At 38.7% G+C, this 19,243-nt stretch overlaps 1 protein-coding gene across 8 annotated transcripts in view; it reads right to left on the minus strand.

Moving 5' to 3' along the window:
* MAPK10 (mitogen-activated protein kinase 10) overlaps positions 1 to 19,243 on the minus strand; it is a 255,588-nt gene that overhangs the window by 25,194 nt on the left and 211,151 nt on the right. For all 8 annotated transcript variants that reach the window (XM_045018014.1, XM_045018016.1, XM_045018013.1 and 5 more), the window contains 2 exons: positions 10,369 to 10,551; positions 5,922 to 6,046 (listed from right to left, as the gene is read on the minus strand). In XM_045018014.1, the coding sequence (XP_044873949.1) occupies positions 5,922 to 6,046; positions 10,369 to 10,551 (308 nt within the window). The remainder of the gene's footprint in view (positions 1 to 5,921; positions 6,047 to 10,368; positions 10,552 to 19,243) is intronic.

Here is a 19,243-nt window from a genome sequence, read left to right on the forward strand (position 1 = left end):
AGCTTCCTTATAGTGCTCCCAGTCCTCTGCCTGATAAATAAATTCTGACACCTTATTGTTCACCTTGAATACAGTATTATTTAATCCGATTAGGGGTATCTGAATCTGGCCCTCTGACTATAAACATGCCGGCCTTCTCTGCAGGCACAGAAGGCCAGACTTTTTCCAGGCTTTTTTTCTTAAATTCTTGTTCATAAAGATTTAGTCTCCTAGGAAACAAAGACTTAACCATGTGAGAGATCTGAATTTTGAAAGAGGCAACAATCGCACAGACTGAATTTTGATGATCAAATGCTCTAAGAACAGTTGTACAAAAAATCCACAGGCCCCAATACTTGAAAAATGCATTCATCAAACAATTGCAAATACTAAGCAAAACTTATAGCACCCCGATTATTTCATGGACAATTCACAAACAGGGAAAAAAAAGGCCAAATCCATTAAATTGCTCTCAATGAACAGTTCCGTTTGTTCTAGTGATATTCAACAGGCAAATTCCCTACTGTGGCTCTACTTCAACATAAACTCATAATGGACTAAGTACAATCACAGAATTATTGCTTCAGGAATATCTCAAACCCTTAATTTCTTTAAAAGTCAAATCATTTAAAAAAAATCAGTGCTAAATCTAAACACAAGGACAGTAGAATAGAATGAAAAAATAAGAGTTTTGGAATAGTTTTGAAAGGTAAATGGCAGTGCAGCAGAATTTTGAAAAAGCAAAAATCTATGAATTAGTATATTAGATAATTAAAGGAGCAAAGAGTTAGAATAGTCAAATTTCCAGATCATTAGAGTACCTCAGGGATTACACCTCAAGGATATTCAGTATAAGAGTTTGACAAATGCTGCAAAATATATTCCTTTGAAGAAAACTGTGACTTCACTTCTCTATATTTCCAACCTCTTTAAATCACTTTCCAGAAGCGTTTATGGAAGTGAATTTCTGTTTGCAAATCTTTTTACAGAAAGAGGAAGCATCATGCCTACCAATGCAAACAATCTCTTTTGCAGGACTGGGAATCTTTTAGTCAAGGAACAGAAACAATACCATATGATCACACAACAAAAACAGGGACTTAAGTATAACATACTCTCAAATAGTTCACAAGCAATCCTCAGGCTGATACACGTTTGCATAAATCATTTGTCAAATAATTCCAACAATGAACACAAATTCTAAACCTGCTCATGAATAATTCACAAAGAAATATGGAGTCTAAATTGCTTGAATAAATTGTTCTAGACAGTGATATGTTTCCTTTACTTTCTTCCCTTCATTGATACAAACAGACTCTCAGCACAGTTAAGACACGCAGTCACAAAAATCAAGACCTTGGTGAAGCTTGTTCCTTAACTGCAAAAGGGGAGAATATAAATCCATTCAGTGAAATGGTGAATGATAGGCTTACATTGACAGAGAACATTTCAAATAAGGCATACAAGCTTTACATACTGTGCCAATAGTAGAGAAGGGCTAAGACATAGCTTCTGTATCTGGATTTCAACACACATATTTCTACTGTTTGGATCTAAGTTTTTGTTACTGTTCATTCTAGACATAGGGTTCAGCTGCAAAATTTAGATACAGAAGGGGATTTGGATTCCAGCCTCACCCTCCAAAGTTCAGGAGGTTTAGAGCCAGAGTTTTGTTTTGGACCCATTGCTGTTGAAAAAGAATCCTTACTGAAATGCACCAGTTGTTTGACACACACCAGTTGTTCCATAGCACACAGTAACACTAACACTATAGTTTAGGAAGAAAGTGAAGACTGCTTTGTTCAATTAAAATTGGAGGGGGATTTTAGGTACACAGACTGGAATTATCAATTTGCAATTTGTTCAGGGCACTGGAATCTAGATCTCTATTCTTGCAAAAACTAGCCAAGGAAGTTTAATGACCAGAAGCAGTCAGCACCACTTCTGCAGCTTTGGTTCAGTGTAGACTGACTCAGGGGCAAGACTGTCTAATGAATCACCATGGCACTTCCTAGCAAATGTGTATTTTCTTTGGAGGTTTCCCATACTAGTATTAGCTGGACCCAAGACCAGTGGGCTTACAAGATCTAACAAGAGTACAATGAAAGGTAACAATTTCCACAGTCACTTCATCATGTATATTCAAATGCGATGTTGAAAAATGTTTAGCCATTCACATCCCAAACCTCCAACAAAACTATAATACAGGGAAATCAAGTCAGAGGGGGACACAGCGTATAATGTCACTGCTTTAACTCTGGTACATTATCTTGTATCACAATGGTGAAAAATTACAAGAGGCAGCATTACAAAAAGAAATACAGTTAGCACAAGAGAGACCCTTCAGGGAGGCCATAGAACATGTCAAAGTAGAAACTAACTCACACAAAATAATAATTTATAGCACACTCAGTCTCTGCACTATGTTAAAATGGCAGAAGATTCTCCAACAAGATAGTTAAGATATTCCAAGAGATTCGCATGATCAACATCCAAGGCTTGGCAATGACTCAAAGGTTGGCAATGACCGTCAAAGATTTTGCCATAGCTTCAACCAAGAGGAAATAAGTCATTGCAGACGTTTAAGCAGGAAAAACAATTTTATTGCCAAAGTTATCATGTGCTGGTATCTTCCTTGTACATGAACCAAAAGCCATTCTGACACCAGCTTTTTAGCCAAGAGCAGAAAGTTAGAAATTGGATTGATGTTCAGGCAAAAGCGAAACTTTTTTTCATTGAAGCAACACTAATGTCTTAGAAGCAATGCCAAATTACTGGAACAGATGGAAATTTAAGATTTAATAAACTGTCAATAATAAAATCAAGAGTCATTGGTTTAATTTTCCCACTGGAATGAGATCTGTAAATTAAGGTGCCCTAGAAGTAGTCAGGCTCTTTCTATAATTAGACACACATGACTTGCACAAAATACAATAAATATTCATTTGGTCCATTCTCCCCTGTTTATGCTAACATGTAATCTTCCTTCCTTTTATAGCTGCTATGAACTGAATGGGGTCTCTGAATGATGGAAAAATGGCATCAAATCAGCTCACTAATGATTCACTGCCAAGGTGTTGAGACACAATTCTATAGTGTGCTGCACATGTTGGAAGAACAAGACATAGCATGTCTTAAAGAAGAAGTATTTGTGGCAGGACAGATGGAGATAACAGCTGAGGAAATTGATTTTCAGCAGGTTTGTTCACTACAAGTCAGCTGGGCAAAGAACTAGATGTGTGAACAGAAAAGAGACATTCTGAAAAGATGCAATTCAGACACAGTCAACAAATTAGAACAAATAACTGGGCCAAAAAACCGATTGCTTTAAATTTCAACAATCACTAGCCAATGCAGTGTTCCTTCTCCAAGCGATCTCACTGCCAGATGAAGTGCTGCAAAGACACAACTATGCACCCTTAGGGTCAGATTCTTCCAGATGTACTCACATTGAACAGCACCTTATTCCACTGAAATCAATGGGGAAATTTCTGGAACATGGAATTACTCAGCACAAGTCAGGGTGGCAGAATCTGCCCTTTCAACAATAATAGTGTGGGCCTGATTCTCCATTTCCTTGCACCTTGCATAGACATGTATACATTTACTGAGTGCAAAATGGGCCTGAAATTCTTCCACCAGTGGAAGAGAGCAGAGAAACTGATCTGGTAGAATTTCATACACACTTCGTTTGCAGTGTTATTGTAGCCATCTTGGCCCCAGGATATGAGAGAGACAAGGTGGGTGAGGTAATATCTTTTACTGACCAACTTCTGTTGGTGAAAGAGACAAGCTTTCAAGCGCCATAGAGCTCTTCTTCTTCCACTTTGCACAGGTATAACTGGTGACACAAGGTGAAGCCAGTAGAGACTCAGGTGCCCACAGATACATACTATAACAATACAGTACAACAACTTTAAATGTGAGACAGTCCCCCTGTGCTGTAAACTGCATGGGGCCTCCGTTCAAAAAAAGCTTACTTACTTTAATTAATAATTTTGGACATGAGAAGGATAAAAAGTCTGATCCATTGCTCGCTAAATACACCGGAATTTCTTCTTTTTCTTCAGTAGACACTGGATCAGACTCTTAATGGTTGCCAAATGGTTGTCACTGTGTCCTTGTTGGACATGATGAAAATCAACCAGAAAAGCTTGTTCCATCCATTATTGTTCTGACTTTGCATACTGGATTTCAGGGCACTTTCCTCTCTCCCCTGTCCTAGGCTCAGCTCCACAGAGGCTATAAGAAGATAAACCTGTGGTGTGGACAACTAGTGTGAAAATATCTCTGATGGCTACTGGCATTTCTACCAGTACATCAGGAAATCCACCGTGAGCAAGATTAGATGACAAAGTGGTAAAAAGATCTGGCAGTCATTGCCATTTTGTCACATTAGTGATCCCACCACAGCTGCTGCTGGTGGAGCAGCCCTGGAGTCAGCAATGATGGGAGATTGTTCAGAAAGAAGGGTAGAATTGTCACGGTGAGGTGTAAGGGAGGCATACAAGAATGAAACAGAATAAGATGACCAGGGTTTAGCACAAAACATAGGCTAAGGTGAAGTTCAGGAGAAACAGGAAGAGATGTGGCAACTTGGAAGCTTGTGAAAAGGACCTCCATCTCTTCTACAGTTAGAGGATGCAGTACACCGTCAATGAGTGACTTTGAATTGCACAGGGTTGGACAGACGGGAACGCCAAGGCTGAAAGAATGGCATGAATGAGCAAGGAGAGAATAGATATGAAGCTAGAGAACAAGAGAGTGCAAGCAAGTCCATGTGAGTTCCGAAAAGCATTGAAGCCATTCTGAATTAAATTCAGAAATGGGGATTTAATTCAATGAAGATGACCAAGGAAGAGAATGATACCTAGAATAGACATCTGGAATTGAAATATGAGCATGTTTGTAAAATAAATTTGGCAGCAAGTCAAATATTTTAATTTTCATATTAAAATACACGCTTTTAAAAAGTAAGCAAAAAAGCCAATAGAAATTAAAGGATATATTTAACTAATTTGTTTTGGGTATAAGTAATAGATGGTGCAAAAGCAAATGTAACTGAAATATAGAGTGTGTGTGTGTATATATATACAAAGTACACTAAATTTCAGCATGTACAGTATGTTGTTTCATTTGAAACACTTCTGTAATAGTGCCTTTAGACTTGGCTTTGCAAGGTGCTGAGTTCTCCAATTGGACTGGCAGCAGGAATGGTGCATGTGAGACATTGCAATAAATGGAAGAGGACTCAAAGGTCAAGAAGTGGGGAAACCAGCATTAACAGAGAGTGGATAAAAATTCTCCATTCTCCAGGACTAGTTTACTGTTGCGACCCTTTCCCCCAAACTGTTAAAAAGAAGAATGAGAATGAGGACGGGAAGGAGGTATTCCTTAGGGAAAGAAACAATATAAAGGTATGGGGGCTGTGGGTAGTGGTGGCCAGCACATCCCTCGGCCCACGCCGCTTCCCGCAGCCCCCATTGGCCTGGAATGGCAAACTGCAGCCAGTGGGAGCTGCAATCGGCTGACCCTGCAGACGTTGCAGGTAAACAAACCGTCCTGGCCCACCAGCAGATTTCCCTGATTAGCCACATGTCAAAGGTTGCCAATCCCTGCACTAGGTAATAGTGAACTCTGGTCCCAAATCAGGAAAGCACTTAAGTACTCGTTTAACTTAAAACATCCTTCAAATCTCACTGACTTCAATGGGACCTAAGCAAGGGTTTAAGAGCTTTCCTGAGTTGGGAGCTTAGATTTGCTTCCTGTTTAGTTCTGCCCCTCTCCACCATATGGTATATATTTAGTAGCAAGGTATAACGTAAACTTGAGAAGTCTTGCTTGTTTTTCTCAGGGCATGATTGGTAGGGCTCAAAGAAATACTGTGGTTGCATTTTACAGTATTGAGGTGAAAGCAAATTAAATGTCCATGCCTCACTTACCGCCTCCACTTCTGCTGGGTCATACCACACATTAATGTATGGATGCTGCAAGGCTTCATCCACTGATATCCGCTTGGCTGGGTCAATCACCAACATCTTTGACAAAAGGTCCCTGGCTTGGCTGGCTAGAGCAGTGAAACCAGAGGAACACAGGGTCAGTACAAAATTACTATATACAGGGATTGGTTAACTGTTGTAAAAAGTAAGTAGGGCAATTTGTTCCCGCCAATTATTCTTTGTTTGTATGAAATTCTGCCACTCCTCAATACAGCAAGAGATCCAAATATACACAGAGGATGAATAAAGAGCAAGCACAAGTCTTCCACATTACGTAAGTCTCATGTATGCCCTCAAAATGGGTCCAAAATTTGTCTAAACAACTTTTTGTGGGACAGGGTTGGTTTTGATCAAATTTCAACTCAGAATAATTTTGGAGAAAAAGCTTTGAAATTGTCAAAATATTTTGTTTCTCCATGGACACAAAGCATTCTGGTTTTCCAGTTCAAAAGGACTTTTCATTTCAAAATTTAAGCTAATTATATATTTAAAATATTTTAAAATAAAGTGGGTTGAAATTGACCCAAATTGATTTAATTTCCAGATTTCTGGTTTGAGATTGATTTTTCATCCTGATAAGGGACGGGAAACTTCTTCAAGTCCTCAAAACTTTTTGCTGGATAACTCTAGTTCCAGCCCTATCCCCTTTTATCTGTCCTGTGGTGGCAGCAGGAAGAAGGGTGTTACGGGAGTTCCTATACCAGCTATACATCACCAGTGGTTTCCACTTGCGTTGAGGCTTTCCTCCTGGGACCAAATTCACTAAATCTATAGCCAGAAACTGCCAGCTGTCCAGTGCAAATCAGCCATATTGATGACCCTGAGGATCTGGTGTGTGGACCATTATTTGGGTTTGCAAGATCCCCTTCATTTGGAGTTTTTATTTTTGAAAACCAAACCCAAGAAGAGTAGCAGCTCTGGAATCCATTTATTCAAACAACAACAAAGTTCTGGGAGTTTGGATAAAAAGTTTTAGTTTTCTCCCATATCTCTTGAGGAGAGTAATATTGAAATTCAACCCCTACCAACAAGTATCTTTTCAAGTGAAGAAACATTTTATGTTACAGAAAGTAGACTCTCCCAGTATAGCAATATATGGCATTCTTATTGCTTGGACATTCATCACCATAGAGATGCTAGATAACATTGCTGATAAAGTATCAGAGGGGTACCTGTGTTAGTCTTGATCTGTAAAAAGCAACAAAGTGTCCTGTGGCACCTTAAAGACTAACAGATGTATTGGAGCATAAGCTTTCGTGAGTGAATACCCACTTCGTCAGACACATGTAATGGAAATTTCCAGAGGCAGGTATAAATATGCAGGCAAGAATCAGTCTGGAGATAACGAGGTTAGTTCAATCAGGGAGGATGAGGCCCTCATCTAGCAGTTGAGGTGTGAACACCAAGGGAGGAGAAACTGCTTTTGTAGTTGGCTAGCCATTCACAGTCTTTGTTTAATCCTGAGCTGATGGTGTCAAATTTGCAAATGAACTGAAGCTCAGCAGTTTCTCTTTGAAGTCTGGTCATGAAGTTTTTTTGCTGCAGGATGGCTACCTTTAAAGCTGCTATTGTGTGGCCAGGGAGGTTGAAGTGTTCTCCTACAGGTTTTTGTATATTGCCTTTCCTAATATCTGACTTGTGTCCATTCATCCTTTTACGTAGGGACTGTCCAGTTTGGCCGATGTACATAGCAGAGGGGCATTGCTGGCACATGATGGCGTATATAACGTTGGTGGATGTGCAGGTGAATGAACCGGTGATGTAGTAGCTGATCTGGTTAGGTCCTGTGATGGTGTCACTGGTGTAGATATGTGGACAGAGTTGGCATCGAGGATTGTTGCATGGATTGGTTCCTGAGTAAGAGTTGTTATGGTGCAGTGTGTGGTTGCTGGTGATAATATGCTTAAGGTTGGCGGACTGTCTGTGGGCAAGGACTGGCCTGCCTCCCAAGGTCTGTGAAAGCGAGGGATCTGTCCAAATCCCGACTGTCTTATTCGCCCAACTAGTGCTGAAACCAGTGGGTCATATCCTCAGCTCATGTAAATAAGCATAGCCCCATTTACACTTGTGTTTGACTTCTATGGAGCTATGCCAATTTATACTGACAGAGCATATGGCCCAGTGCGCTTTGTCTTATTTGTCAAGAAAGTTGGAATGTGTCCACTATGGTGTTGTAACACAGTTGAATATGGCAAGATTTCAGCAAAAGCTCACAATCTGTGAATTCTCTCCCCCTGATAACTAGCTGAATTTTTCCTATTTATAGCATAGGACCTGAATGGAGGCAGTTGTAGCAGTTGCTATGTGATTTACTATTCAGAGTGCCTGGGAACAAATTAGTTGGTAGTGGTAGTGGCAAATGGAATATGATATTTAGCCAAGAGAGCAAAGTAACTCTCTATTCATTCTGACAGGAGTTTGATTAATCATCAGATGGAAGTTCATGTTGATGTCTGGCTGGGCAAGTATCCAACACCGAAACAACCCCTAGTACCATATGATGGTCTATATGAAGTACAAGCCAAAACCTCTAATCTGGACCAGAGCCCATAGCATTCTGGATTCAGAGCAAATATGCCGCCAATCAACCCACAAACTGATTTTTGTTCGTATCCTAGTATTTTTTTTCCACTGTTAATAAATTCAATGCAATCTTTTTTTTTTTAAGTTAACCAGATCACTTACTGCTAATAGTACTGCACATGTAATATTAAAAATGCTTTCTTGTTTGAAATCATTTACTATTATCTTACTTTTTATACCATTTGAAGTGGACCTCTGATAGAAAAAAAAGAACAAAACAAAAATAGATCAGGAACTACAAAACCACAATCCCTTCACTAAATGTATCTTATGTACCCCAGCACACACGCTATAAAGGTGACATCAAAGTGACTAGATAACATTATTTATTGTACTTTTTAGGAAGGTACAAGGATTCGGGATGTAAAAGTAGAATCTTTTTGAGACAGAGGAACCAAACAAGAAATAATCTTAAAAACAGACATTCACTCCATGCTTAAATAAAAGTGATTCCTTTATCCAGGAGACAATTAGTTAACACAGTCTGATCATTATTCCCTGTGCATTAGCCCTAAATCCAATGAATGACCACTATTCATTTTCTTTGTAGGAGTACAGAAAAGAATTCAATGCATCCAAAAGCATTTGCTCAGACCTTTCACTTTGCTCCCAGATCTCAGACAACAGCCTTGCTATGAAACAGTTGTTAACTGGAAGAGCATTCTGGGTAATGTAATGACATGCAAATGGTAGGTGATTAAGAAACATTATGTGTCACTGCAGCAAGCAACAAGAGGAACCCATGTGTGCAAAATTATGCACACTAGAAGTTTGAAAAGGTTCCAAAGCTGTGACTGGAAATCCTTTTTATACTCAACACACATTAATCATTGTTTCTTATTGAAAGTCAACATCCCGTTCAAGTTAATCATGGCTTCAATTTATGACTATAACCATCTTACCACATGCCACTGCATGTATTGTACAATGGAAATATGTAGCCTCACTGTAATTAAGATATCATTCTGCTTCACATACCAAAATGCAGTTGCTCCATTTTTCATAGTCACAAAGCCACTTACAGGCAGGTATTAAACTGTAACTACATCAAGAGCAATTTTAGCTGGTGGCATTGATACTTTTACTTTTCTTAGTAAAGACATCATCACTTTTGTAATCATGCTCTGGCTGCATTGACAGTTTTGTTTACAAGAAAATTTAATGCCACTTTGAGATCTTCAAAGAAGACTTCTTGGGCTCCAGTATGTCAGAAAGAAAGAAAGAAAAATTCAGGCTGTCCAAACTTGCTTATGGTACTATCGGAGTGCATAGCTGTACAGAATGAGTGCCATGAACCTGACATGCTTGACGTATTAATCAATGACAACATATGTACCCTAGAGGCCTGGCTGCCCTAGCACCAAATTTCCCTCAAATTCGTATTTAGAACTAACTCCTTGCTAGATAAAACCAATGCAAGTGTCTTGGTCATTACAGCACCTGAATCTGATCTGATAAATAAACACCATGATGTTTTTATGAAAACATCAACTGGCTAAAACATTTTACTTTTTCTTTCTTTACTACCCTACCTTTAGATCCCAAGCACTTTTTACTTTTTCTGACTTTTCATAAACACGTGGATGGAGCCCAACTTTGCAGACATTGAAAGTGCTTCCCTGTTTTCTTTCTAGTATTTTATTTATATCAATGACTCTCCCTCATCTTAGCAATGAGAAAAAAAATGTGACCCACTATATGAAACATGTTTCAAAGTACATTAAAAGTCAATTCATCTCAGCTGGAGAAAAAACATTTTTGTATTGCACTTGCTCATACATGCCCCACGCTCCCTCCTTGGACATACCTTTGAGTTTGTTGTGTTCTGAGTCGGCTGGGAAGAGAGAGTCTGGGAAAAGTTTGGGGAAAGTGAGACCAGCATACTTAGGTCGGTTCTCAACGTAGTTCCGCACTGTGGGTTGTAGCTTCTTCATGAATTCTGGACATGGTGTTCCCAGCTGCTCAATTACTTTATTCCACTGGTCAATATCTGAGGAGCAGTAGTTAAGGGAAAAAATGTGCAGCCTACTAGCTTTTTTGTTTGGTTGGTTGGTTTTTAGCAACCCATAAAGATACTTAATTCCCACCCAAGATACTTTTCAATCAATGTCTTGGTTCATCATCATGACTTGAAGCTTTATAAGCCATAATGGGTCAGACACTTATAGCACCTAGCTTACTGGTGGACACTGCACAAACAAATATTAATAATAATAGCTGGACACTCTCTCCCTGTTGGTCATGGATGCTAGTCTATTTCTGTTTTTAAATCCTAGCTTAATGGCTACTGTCTCTTACACCTGTGCAACCCCACAGACATCAGTAGAGCTACATGGGTGTAACAAATCTTATTTGTTCAGCTGGGAATATCAATCATAACTGTCACATTGTGTAGAGTGGTACCCAGCGGAGTGAAAAGAGTTCTGCAAGGGGAGAAGTTACCCCTAACTTGTTTTCTCCTTTCTTCATGAGCGATCAATAATTTGTGAAGGACATTTTATTTGGGAATAAACATGTTATGTGACAGAAAAGATTTATTTGCCAGAAGTTCCCAGAGATGCATAAACTGAAATGCTGCATACTTGTGTCTTTATTCTTCCTAGCCATTTATCAGTTCCTAGTTTTATAAGAACAACAAAAACTATTTGGCAAATTGTTGTAAAAATGTAATGTGTTTTCTTGACTGTTCACCATTTCCTCTAACAAATATTTTCTATTGGTATACAATGTACCAGTTACACACTAATATTTCTTTTGTTTTCCTCAAACATGACAACAAACAAGAAACAGTTGTTATGCCTTCATCGTGAATGCTAGCTTCCACATGCTTTCATACTCAACAAGAAACTCTCTCTCTTATTGGGGGGTTTCAACAGGCAACTCTTTTAGCTTTCCTGGAGTACTAATAAACATATCTGCTGAATGATTTGTCACACTTCTAGACATGTTCAGACTATGCCCTGCTGTGTCAAATAACAAAAAAAGGGGAGGCAATGTCTGATCAAGGATATTGCCTTTAAAACCAGTCCCACCTCCCCCTCACAATCCCTGCATTCATCAGGCTAAGGATTTGAAGAACATGTGAGATAATATACAAATAGACACATTTCTACCAAGAGACTGTCACAAGCATGTAGCTAAGGAAGCTTCATGAGAACCCATTAGAAAGAGAACATTTATTTTAGAAAGTCTATTTCTGATGCAGCATAGTATGAAGATAACCTTGTTTTCATTATTGTTATTGTTTATTTACAGTAGTGCCCACTCTGTGCTAAAAGATTTCCAAACACTCAAAAAGAACAGCCCCCGCTGCGAGGCGCTCACAATCTAAGAGCAGAAAAGTGGCCAGAGGAAAGGGAATAACAGTAGACAAATTATATACAATTTGCATAAGAGATGGCTGAAAAACTTGAACATTTGGGGTTTGAAATTTCCATGAAAAATGTCTCCTTTTGTTATCAGAAAATTTAAAAATTCAATTTTTTTCAACCAACTGGTTAAAAAGTGGGATGAATTTTTCATGAAAATTTTGTCCCTCATTTTCACTGGAAGATGTAGAAATTCAAAAATTTTGGACCATCTCTAATTTGTACACAAGTCAACATGTTCACTGTGGGTTGCATGGCAGAAGTGAGTCTTTAAGAGGGCTTTAAATATGGGCTTTGCATATAAACTTATGAAGGTTGCACAATGTATAGAAAACATGAAAACTGTGTGATGAGGCTGTACCATGTGAGAGCACATGAAAAAGGGCACAGAAGTGAAAGTGTGAGCAACTAAAAATGGGTAGACAAGGATGGGAACACTGGTGGAGCAGAAGGCATGGAGACAATATGAAGCTTGATGAGGAAAGATATGTAGGAGGGGCCAAGTTATGCAGAACTCTGAAGGTGGTGGGAAGATGCTTACATTTGATTTGACAGCCGATGAAAAGCCAGTGGAAAGATTCAAAGAGAGAAAGAGTTATATGAGCAAATTGATGAGCAAAGGAAGGGAGTTTAGTGACTGCATTGTATATGAACTGGTGGGATCAATGTGTATTTGAGAGGCCAGTAATCAAGGCAGGACATAATGAGGGCCCGAATGAGAGATTTGGCTGTGAAGATGGAAAAAACAGGATGGATCTTGGAGACACTGAGGAGGAAGATATGTTAGGATTTAGATGTCTAGGGCATGAGAGAGGTTTGTGGGAAAGGAAGATGGGGGTGATGTTGACAGTGACTGAGAAGGGGGAAGTAGAGAATGTTAGGGAGGGAAGTTCAGTTCCACATGCGTTCAATCTAAGCTGACAACAAGATATCTGAAAGGAGATGGAAGAGAGACAGGCTGAGATGTGGGATTGGATGGAAGGAGACAGTTTAGTGATGGAGAGAGAGATTTGTAAGTCATCAACATAGAGATGATAGTTGATGACATTACCCACAGAGAGGAGTAAAGTTAGCAAAAGATGAAAGACAAACCCTGGTCAATTACTTATAATCTCCTAAATGGTGTTGTGTGTATGTAGTAACTTCCAGCACAGCTCTCATTTTCGTGGTCAGTAATTGCTATTGTTTATGTCATCTTGGAACCGCATGTACCATAGAACTCAGGATTACTATTTCCAAACTTCTGAGAAGCTTTGGGGACAGAAATAGGTCTCCTACCAACTAAATTACTGAATGTTAAAAGTAATGCAGCCACATCCCCAAAATCAATATAATTATCAAAGTTAAATCATCATGAGGTACCATCTTACCTGTTTTTAACTTCTCTTAGAAGTTGAAGGTTTGCTTGTTTTTTTATATGAATGATTGCTCTTTGTCTGCATCTTACTTCTGGACTAATGCTATACAAATTCTACAAAAAATTATTTGTGAACATTTGGTTAAGTAAAAATAATAATTCTACTTTTAAAAAATTCAATAGCCCTTTTACTTTGCTTCCTGTGAGCATTCAGATAATGAAACTTTCGTTAATGAACATTTTAATGGAAAGAGAAAGTATTGCAAATACATATTCATGCCAGTATTCACATAAGTATTCACATTACAGAAAGCTCTCTGTAAGTTGGGAGTCATTCACATTAAGGGACATTTCCTGTTTGTTCATTATTCAAAATCATTGCTTCATGCAAAAATATTTCAGCTCATCAATTATTTGTGAACTATTCACTCACCTTTCTTAAGTTACTATTCTCCTTGTGGACTGGAGAGTTATCACATGGTACTGGATCTGTTTTCTGACTTGATGATTCCCAAACTCATAAGAGAACTTTCACGTTAACTGCTGAACACTTAACACGTGTCTAATTTATACTTTTAGAAGTTTCAGAGTAGCAGCCATGTTAGTCTGTATCCACAAAAAGAACAGGAGTACTTGTGGCACCTTAGAGACTAAGGGTACGTCTTCACTACCGGCCGGATCGGCGGGTAGCAATTGATTTCTCGGGGATCGATATATCGCGTCTCATCTAGACGCGATATATCGATCCCCGAACGCGCTCCTGTCAACTCCAGAACTCCACCAACGCGAACGGCGGTAGCGGAGTCGATATGGGAGCCGCGGATGTCGATCCCGCGCTGTGAGGATGGTAAGTAATTCGATCTAAGGTACTTCGACTTCAGCTACGCTGTTCACATAGCTGAAGTTGCATATCTTAGATCGATCCCCCCCCTAGTGTAGACCTGCCCTAACAAATTTATTTCAGCATGAGCTTTCGTGAGCTACAGCTCACTTCTTTGGATGCATAGAATGGAACCTATGAATAGAATTTAGAAAGGGACCCTGCTGAAATACCTAGGTACAGGAGTTGCTTTGAAGATGATACATGGTAGGTATATACCACACAAAACTAATCCATACATAAAGTGTCAAAAAAATCATATCAGGCGATGGAGAGAAAGGAAAGAAAATCTTTTCCAGGCATATTTTCATTTGGGGGAGCAACACCAGATTTGCCGATAAAACTTTGCCTTTTTTGTGTACATTGGCTTAAATATATTTGGCAAAATAAGGGGTAACAAAACTACTACTACTAAGTATAATCACCACAGCCAGAGGTTATGGGTCTATTCCAGACATGGGTGGATGAGGTTCTGTGTCCTGAGATGTGCATAATGATCCCTTCTGGTCTTTAAAGTCTCTGACTACATGAGATGAACTGAAGTGGGTGTGATTTTAGTTTTGCAAAATTCAACCCTACAACCAGCGGCAGTTCACATTCAGGTGCCATTTGCCCAAACTTGCAAAATCCAGAAGAGAGAAATCACAAATGTTACTATGAATAATATGGTCTAGCATAGGTGGAGATGAACTTTTCAAAAACAGACATCTAAGTATAGATGCTATCAAATGAAATTTATCATGGAGCAGAATATGTCCTCAATTGAGCAATCCATGTTACATGAGAAAACCCATCCTCTTACATTAATTCTGTCATCATAACCCACAAAACAAAGTATTCTAGTCCAGGGGGGAAGCCATTGTAGGCAGCTGTGACTACTCAAGCTGGAACAAATCTCACCATAATTAAAACAGTATGCAAATTAAATTAGAATTGATTGGGAATTTTATGATAATTTTTTTCCACCTGAAAATGTCAATCCATCAAAACTGAAACTGTTCCTAGGAAAGGGTTGGTTTTGATAAATTTCTTGATTAGAAATATTTTTGGAAAAAAAATAATTTTCAAAGTGAAGTTTCATTTTTCGGTTCAAAATGACATTTCATTTTTTAAAATAGTTAATTTATAGTAAAACTGGTTTAAAAGCTTAAAAAATGTTGAATCTCGAATGAAGTATTTTGAAATTACTGAAATAGAAATGTTTCAGCTGACCCAATCTAGATTTTTTTAATATGATTTTTATCCTGACTCATGATAGGAAAAATTTAAAATTTTTGCAATTTCATAGGACAGAAAACCTGTTTCCTGCCCTGCTCTAATTAACACAGCAGAGGCCAATATACTGGACTCATGACATAGAGAGGGGAGGCATTTCTGTGCAGTTATTGGAACAAGAGACCAGGAGTCAAAACAGGAGTTCTACTTCCATTCCCACCACAGTCTTACTATATGAACTTGAACTATCTATTTCAGTTCTTTATACTTCAATTTACCCATCCATAAAATGATTATAGGAGTGCAGTGAGGCTAATTAATTGTTTTAAAAAATTAAACCAAAAAACTGAGCTCCTCATATGAAAAGGGCTTTCTACATGTAAAGTACTGCCATTACTATATATAATAAAGAATTTTAATACCTAACTTTTAAATCCATAACAATGTACTGATTAGGAGTTGTTTTTGTAGTGGATATAACATCAATCAGATACCTAGTATGCAAATGACAACATCAAACATTGCAAACTTCACATTTTCACAAGGAAACCCCTTAAAGAGCTGCTGATGCTTCATGGGAAAACAATTACTTGGGAAAGGTGAATGAATAGGGTTTTTGTTCCTTAAGATTTCCTTCTGGTTGTCTTCCACTTGACTAAATCTATGATTTGTGTCGTCATAGCACAGGATCAGGATTTAAAAGGAGGAATACATAGCAGAAACAGATGAGTTCTGTAAAACAATGAAGCTGCTTTTATAGGTAAATCCCTAGTAATAAAAGATGGGGAAGAAAAGTACAAAAGAAAAATGAGTCTAGATTGCTGCTTGCTTTACTCACACTAGTATATTTTAGTTCTACTGTTACTTCTTTCTATTTACCTGCACTTAGCTTGTCCATTACTTTCTAAAAGTCAAATGCATGACAGGGTACAGTTGCATATTGGTCAGGCCGTAGCACCCCATTTCAGTGTCTGGTTTTGTAGAGTTACTGGATCAAATTTATCCATGGTGAACTTTCTGGTGTAACTCCATTGACATAAATGGCTTTACACCAGGGAAAAATGTCTCATCCTAGATACCTTTCCACCTCAATGTTGATCAGAGTCAGTGACAAATACCCAGAGGGGAAATGGGACACTTGTAAAGGGTGGTCAAATGCTGCAGTGACACAGCATCTAGATATTCAGGGCTTGGAAAACCACTTGCTTTCCCTGGCCAGTGGGCAGAAACAATGTCCTCAATGCTGCAAAATATAAACTTTGATTTAAAACAAATGTCTAAGTTTGAGCCCTAGATGCATATGTAGTGGTCAAAAACAGAGATGATGTGAACGGTGGCTAGGTTGCATATCGGTAAATGGAAGAGTGTGAATGTAACTTGCATGGCAACAGAAATTAGGTGAATGGAGTGGCATCAGGAAACACTACCACCATGATGATATATGCAGACTTAAGGTGAAGTAAGCTTCCCCTGGGCTCAATAAGGAAAAGTGCTTTTCATTAGTTTTGGGTAGTAGACAGGGAATAACGATTTAGTTAATAAAGTGGGGGATCAATTCATATTTTAGGATAAAGGCAGGGTCCAGATGTGTACATTACAATGTGTTTATGGTTTCAGGTACATTAATTATAATGCCTGCTTGGTCTTTAGCAGCGATTCAGAGCTTTGGATAGACTTCTGGTGTATGGTGTCTGATAGCACAAACAATTAATTAGATGTCGGGTAAGTGACGTAGCCATTCTAATGGCATCATCATCCACAGATGTCAAGCACCAGAAAGACGATAAAGAGGGCAATTCATAACCAGATGGCATGCTGTTTGTTCTTGAGTTTTGTAGGGGCAGGATGGGGAGCTCTAGCAGCCCCAACAGTAAAGATGTAAGTTAAACCGCCCATGAACACAACATATCCTGCTGTAATGAAGAAAGATCTTTCAGTTCATATGGTTGTTCTAAGGGGCATGTGAGAGCTGATCCAGACAGGCTAGGGGACACAGATCTGAGTTGTCTATCTGCCAAGAAACTTGCCATCGATCCAAAATATTGTCCCACATGACATGTTGCTGCCACGCTTTAGAAAGATCATGTCTGATGTCCTGTCTGAGAGGTTCAACTATTTCAGAAAAGGGACGTCTTTGACTTTAACTACTATTTTTTATGGGGCTTTCTGATGAAATTGTGAAGTAAGCTGTCTTGATACGTAGCTGCGCATAGTAATGCAGCCAGGGCCCTGACTTCTCACTTAATTGCCAGGGAAACAGTGCCAGCCAGGAGCAGAAAGTTAGAAACTGGAGTTGTCCAGCTCACACCACTGATGATACAAATGCAGAGTTGATCATTAAGTCCAATATCCACAATGACGACTGGAGACCCATGCTCCCAACACAGTATTCAGTAGGTGCAATAATTAGGGCACTGGTAGATGTCCATAAGGTTGCAGCACTACTGCCCCATGAGTTGACAACAAGCCTGTGGAGGTGTGCAAATCTTGGCTTGATTTCAATCGCATCTTCTTGATATGTTTTTGACAGGACAAAGTGTAGTCAAGCTTTATCCCCAGATAAATAGGGTACACTTCAAAAATAATTGTCTAATTGCTCAGAAGGACCTGCAGCTGTCGATGAGCTAACTGTTTGGCAAGATGGAAACAAGATGATACTGTCTTTAGTGCATGCAGTTTAAGACACCACTTCAAAAAGTTTTAGGCCAAGGTGTCAAAGTCCAATGACAGGCAGAATTCCTGCGCCTAAAAGCTTCTTCTAGCTATTTCAAGCCAGATGTCAATGGTATACACAAACTTAGTTGCCAAGGTGGGAGACATGACATGGGTGACTTGTGATTGTGAAGTATGAAGCTGTTTCAAGTCACCCATGTCATATAAACAACGGATTTCCCCGGGGATCTGTACTCATTCCAATGCTCTTTGGATAGACCGACAAGGTAAACAAATGCCACGCTTGAACCATCAGGTCATGTATTCCTTAGGATATTCACAGCCTCAGAGAAAACATTTTTCACATTAAAGTTTTTATTTTAATACATGACATTGTTATGCTGTGCTAATTGACTCAGACTTATTATTTAACATTAGAGTCATCAGTACACTCTTTAGAAAGTTACAGGTGACACTGAAGTGTCACGGGCATTTATACAAAACTTATTTTTAAAAAAATTCTAAGGAAATTCCCTCCCCCACAAAAAATATTGTTATCCCAATTTTAAATGTAAAAATATTATTTATTAAAGTCAGGAGGAAACTTTAAAAGAAAAGTTTTGTCAAACTCACGAATGTTGGAAAACTTAGAAGTTGGAGGACTAAAAACCAAAACATATTAGAAAATATTGACATATCTAGTTAAGGTCACCCAAATCACCTTAACTTATTCCCCTCTCTCTCTCCCACCCCAGAACAACCAAAACTAAGGCAAAAAAAAATTAAAGGCAATGGATATCTTAATCACATCAGTGACTCCAAAATAGAGAGGGAATCTAAGTGGACAGGACCTTAAGATTAATTACATGCAATTAAGGCATTTTTGACTGAAGTTAACAGGTACTTACATTGCTAGGGTGAAATAGTCCCGTCTTCTTTAAGACCATAGACATTCACCCACGAAAACAAAAACAAAAGCAAGATTTTTACATCTCTTCACAAAATGTGACCACATTTGAGTACAATCATTCAGGACAATACCCAAAAGTACACGTGGTTTCAAATGTAAAAATGATGTCACAATCTGAGACTTCTAGCCATTGGGCCCAATTTCTTATTTATACTATGACAACTTTTGTCATTCTAAGGGCCAGATCCTCAACTGGTGTAAATCATCATAGCTTTATTGAAGTCAATGACATTTTATGTC

This window comes from Mauremys mutica, chromosome 5 (genome assembly GCF_020497125.1).
Source record: "Mauremys mutica isolate MM-2020 ecotype Southern chromosome 5, ASM2049712v1, whole genome shotgun sequence".
Classification (NCBI taxonomy): Eukaryota; Metazoa; Chordata; order Testudines; family Geoemydidae; genus Mauremys; species Mauremys mutica.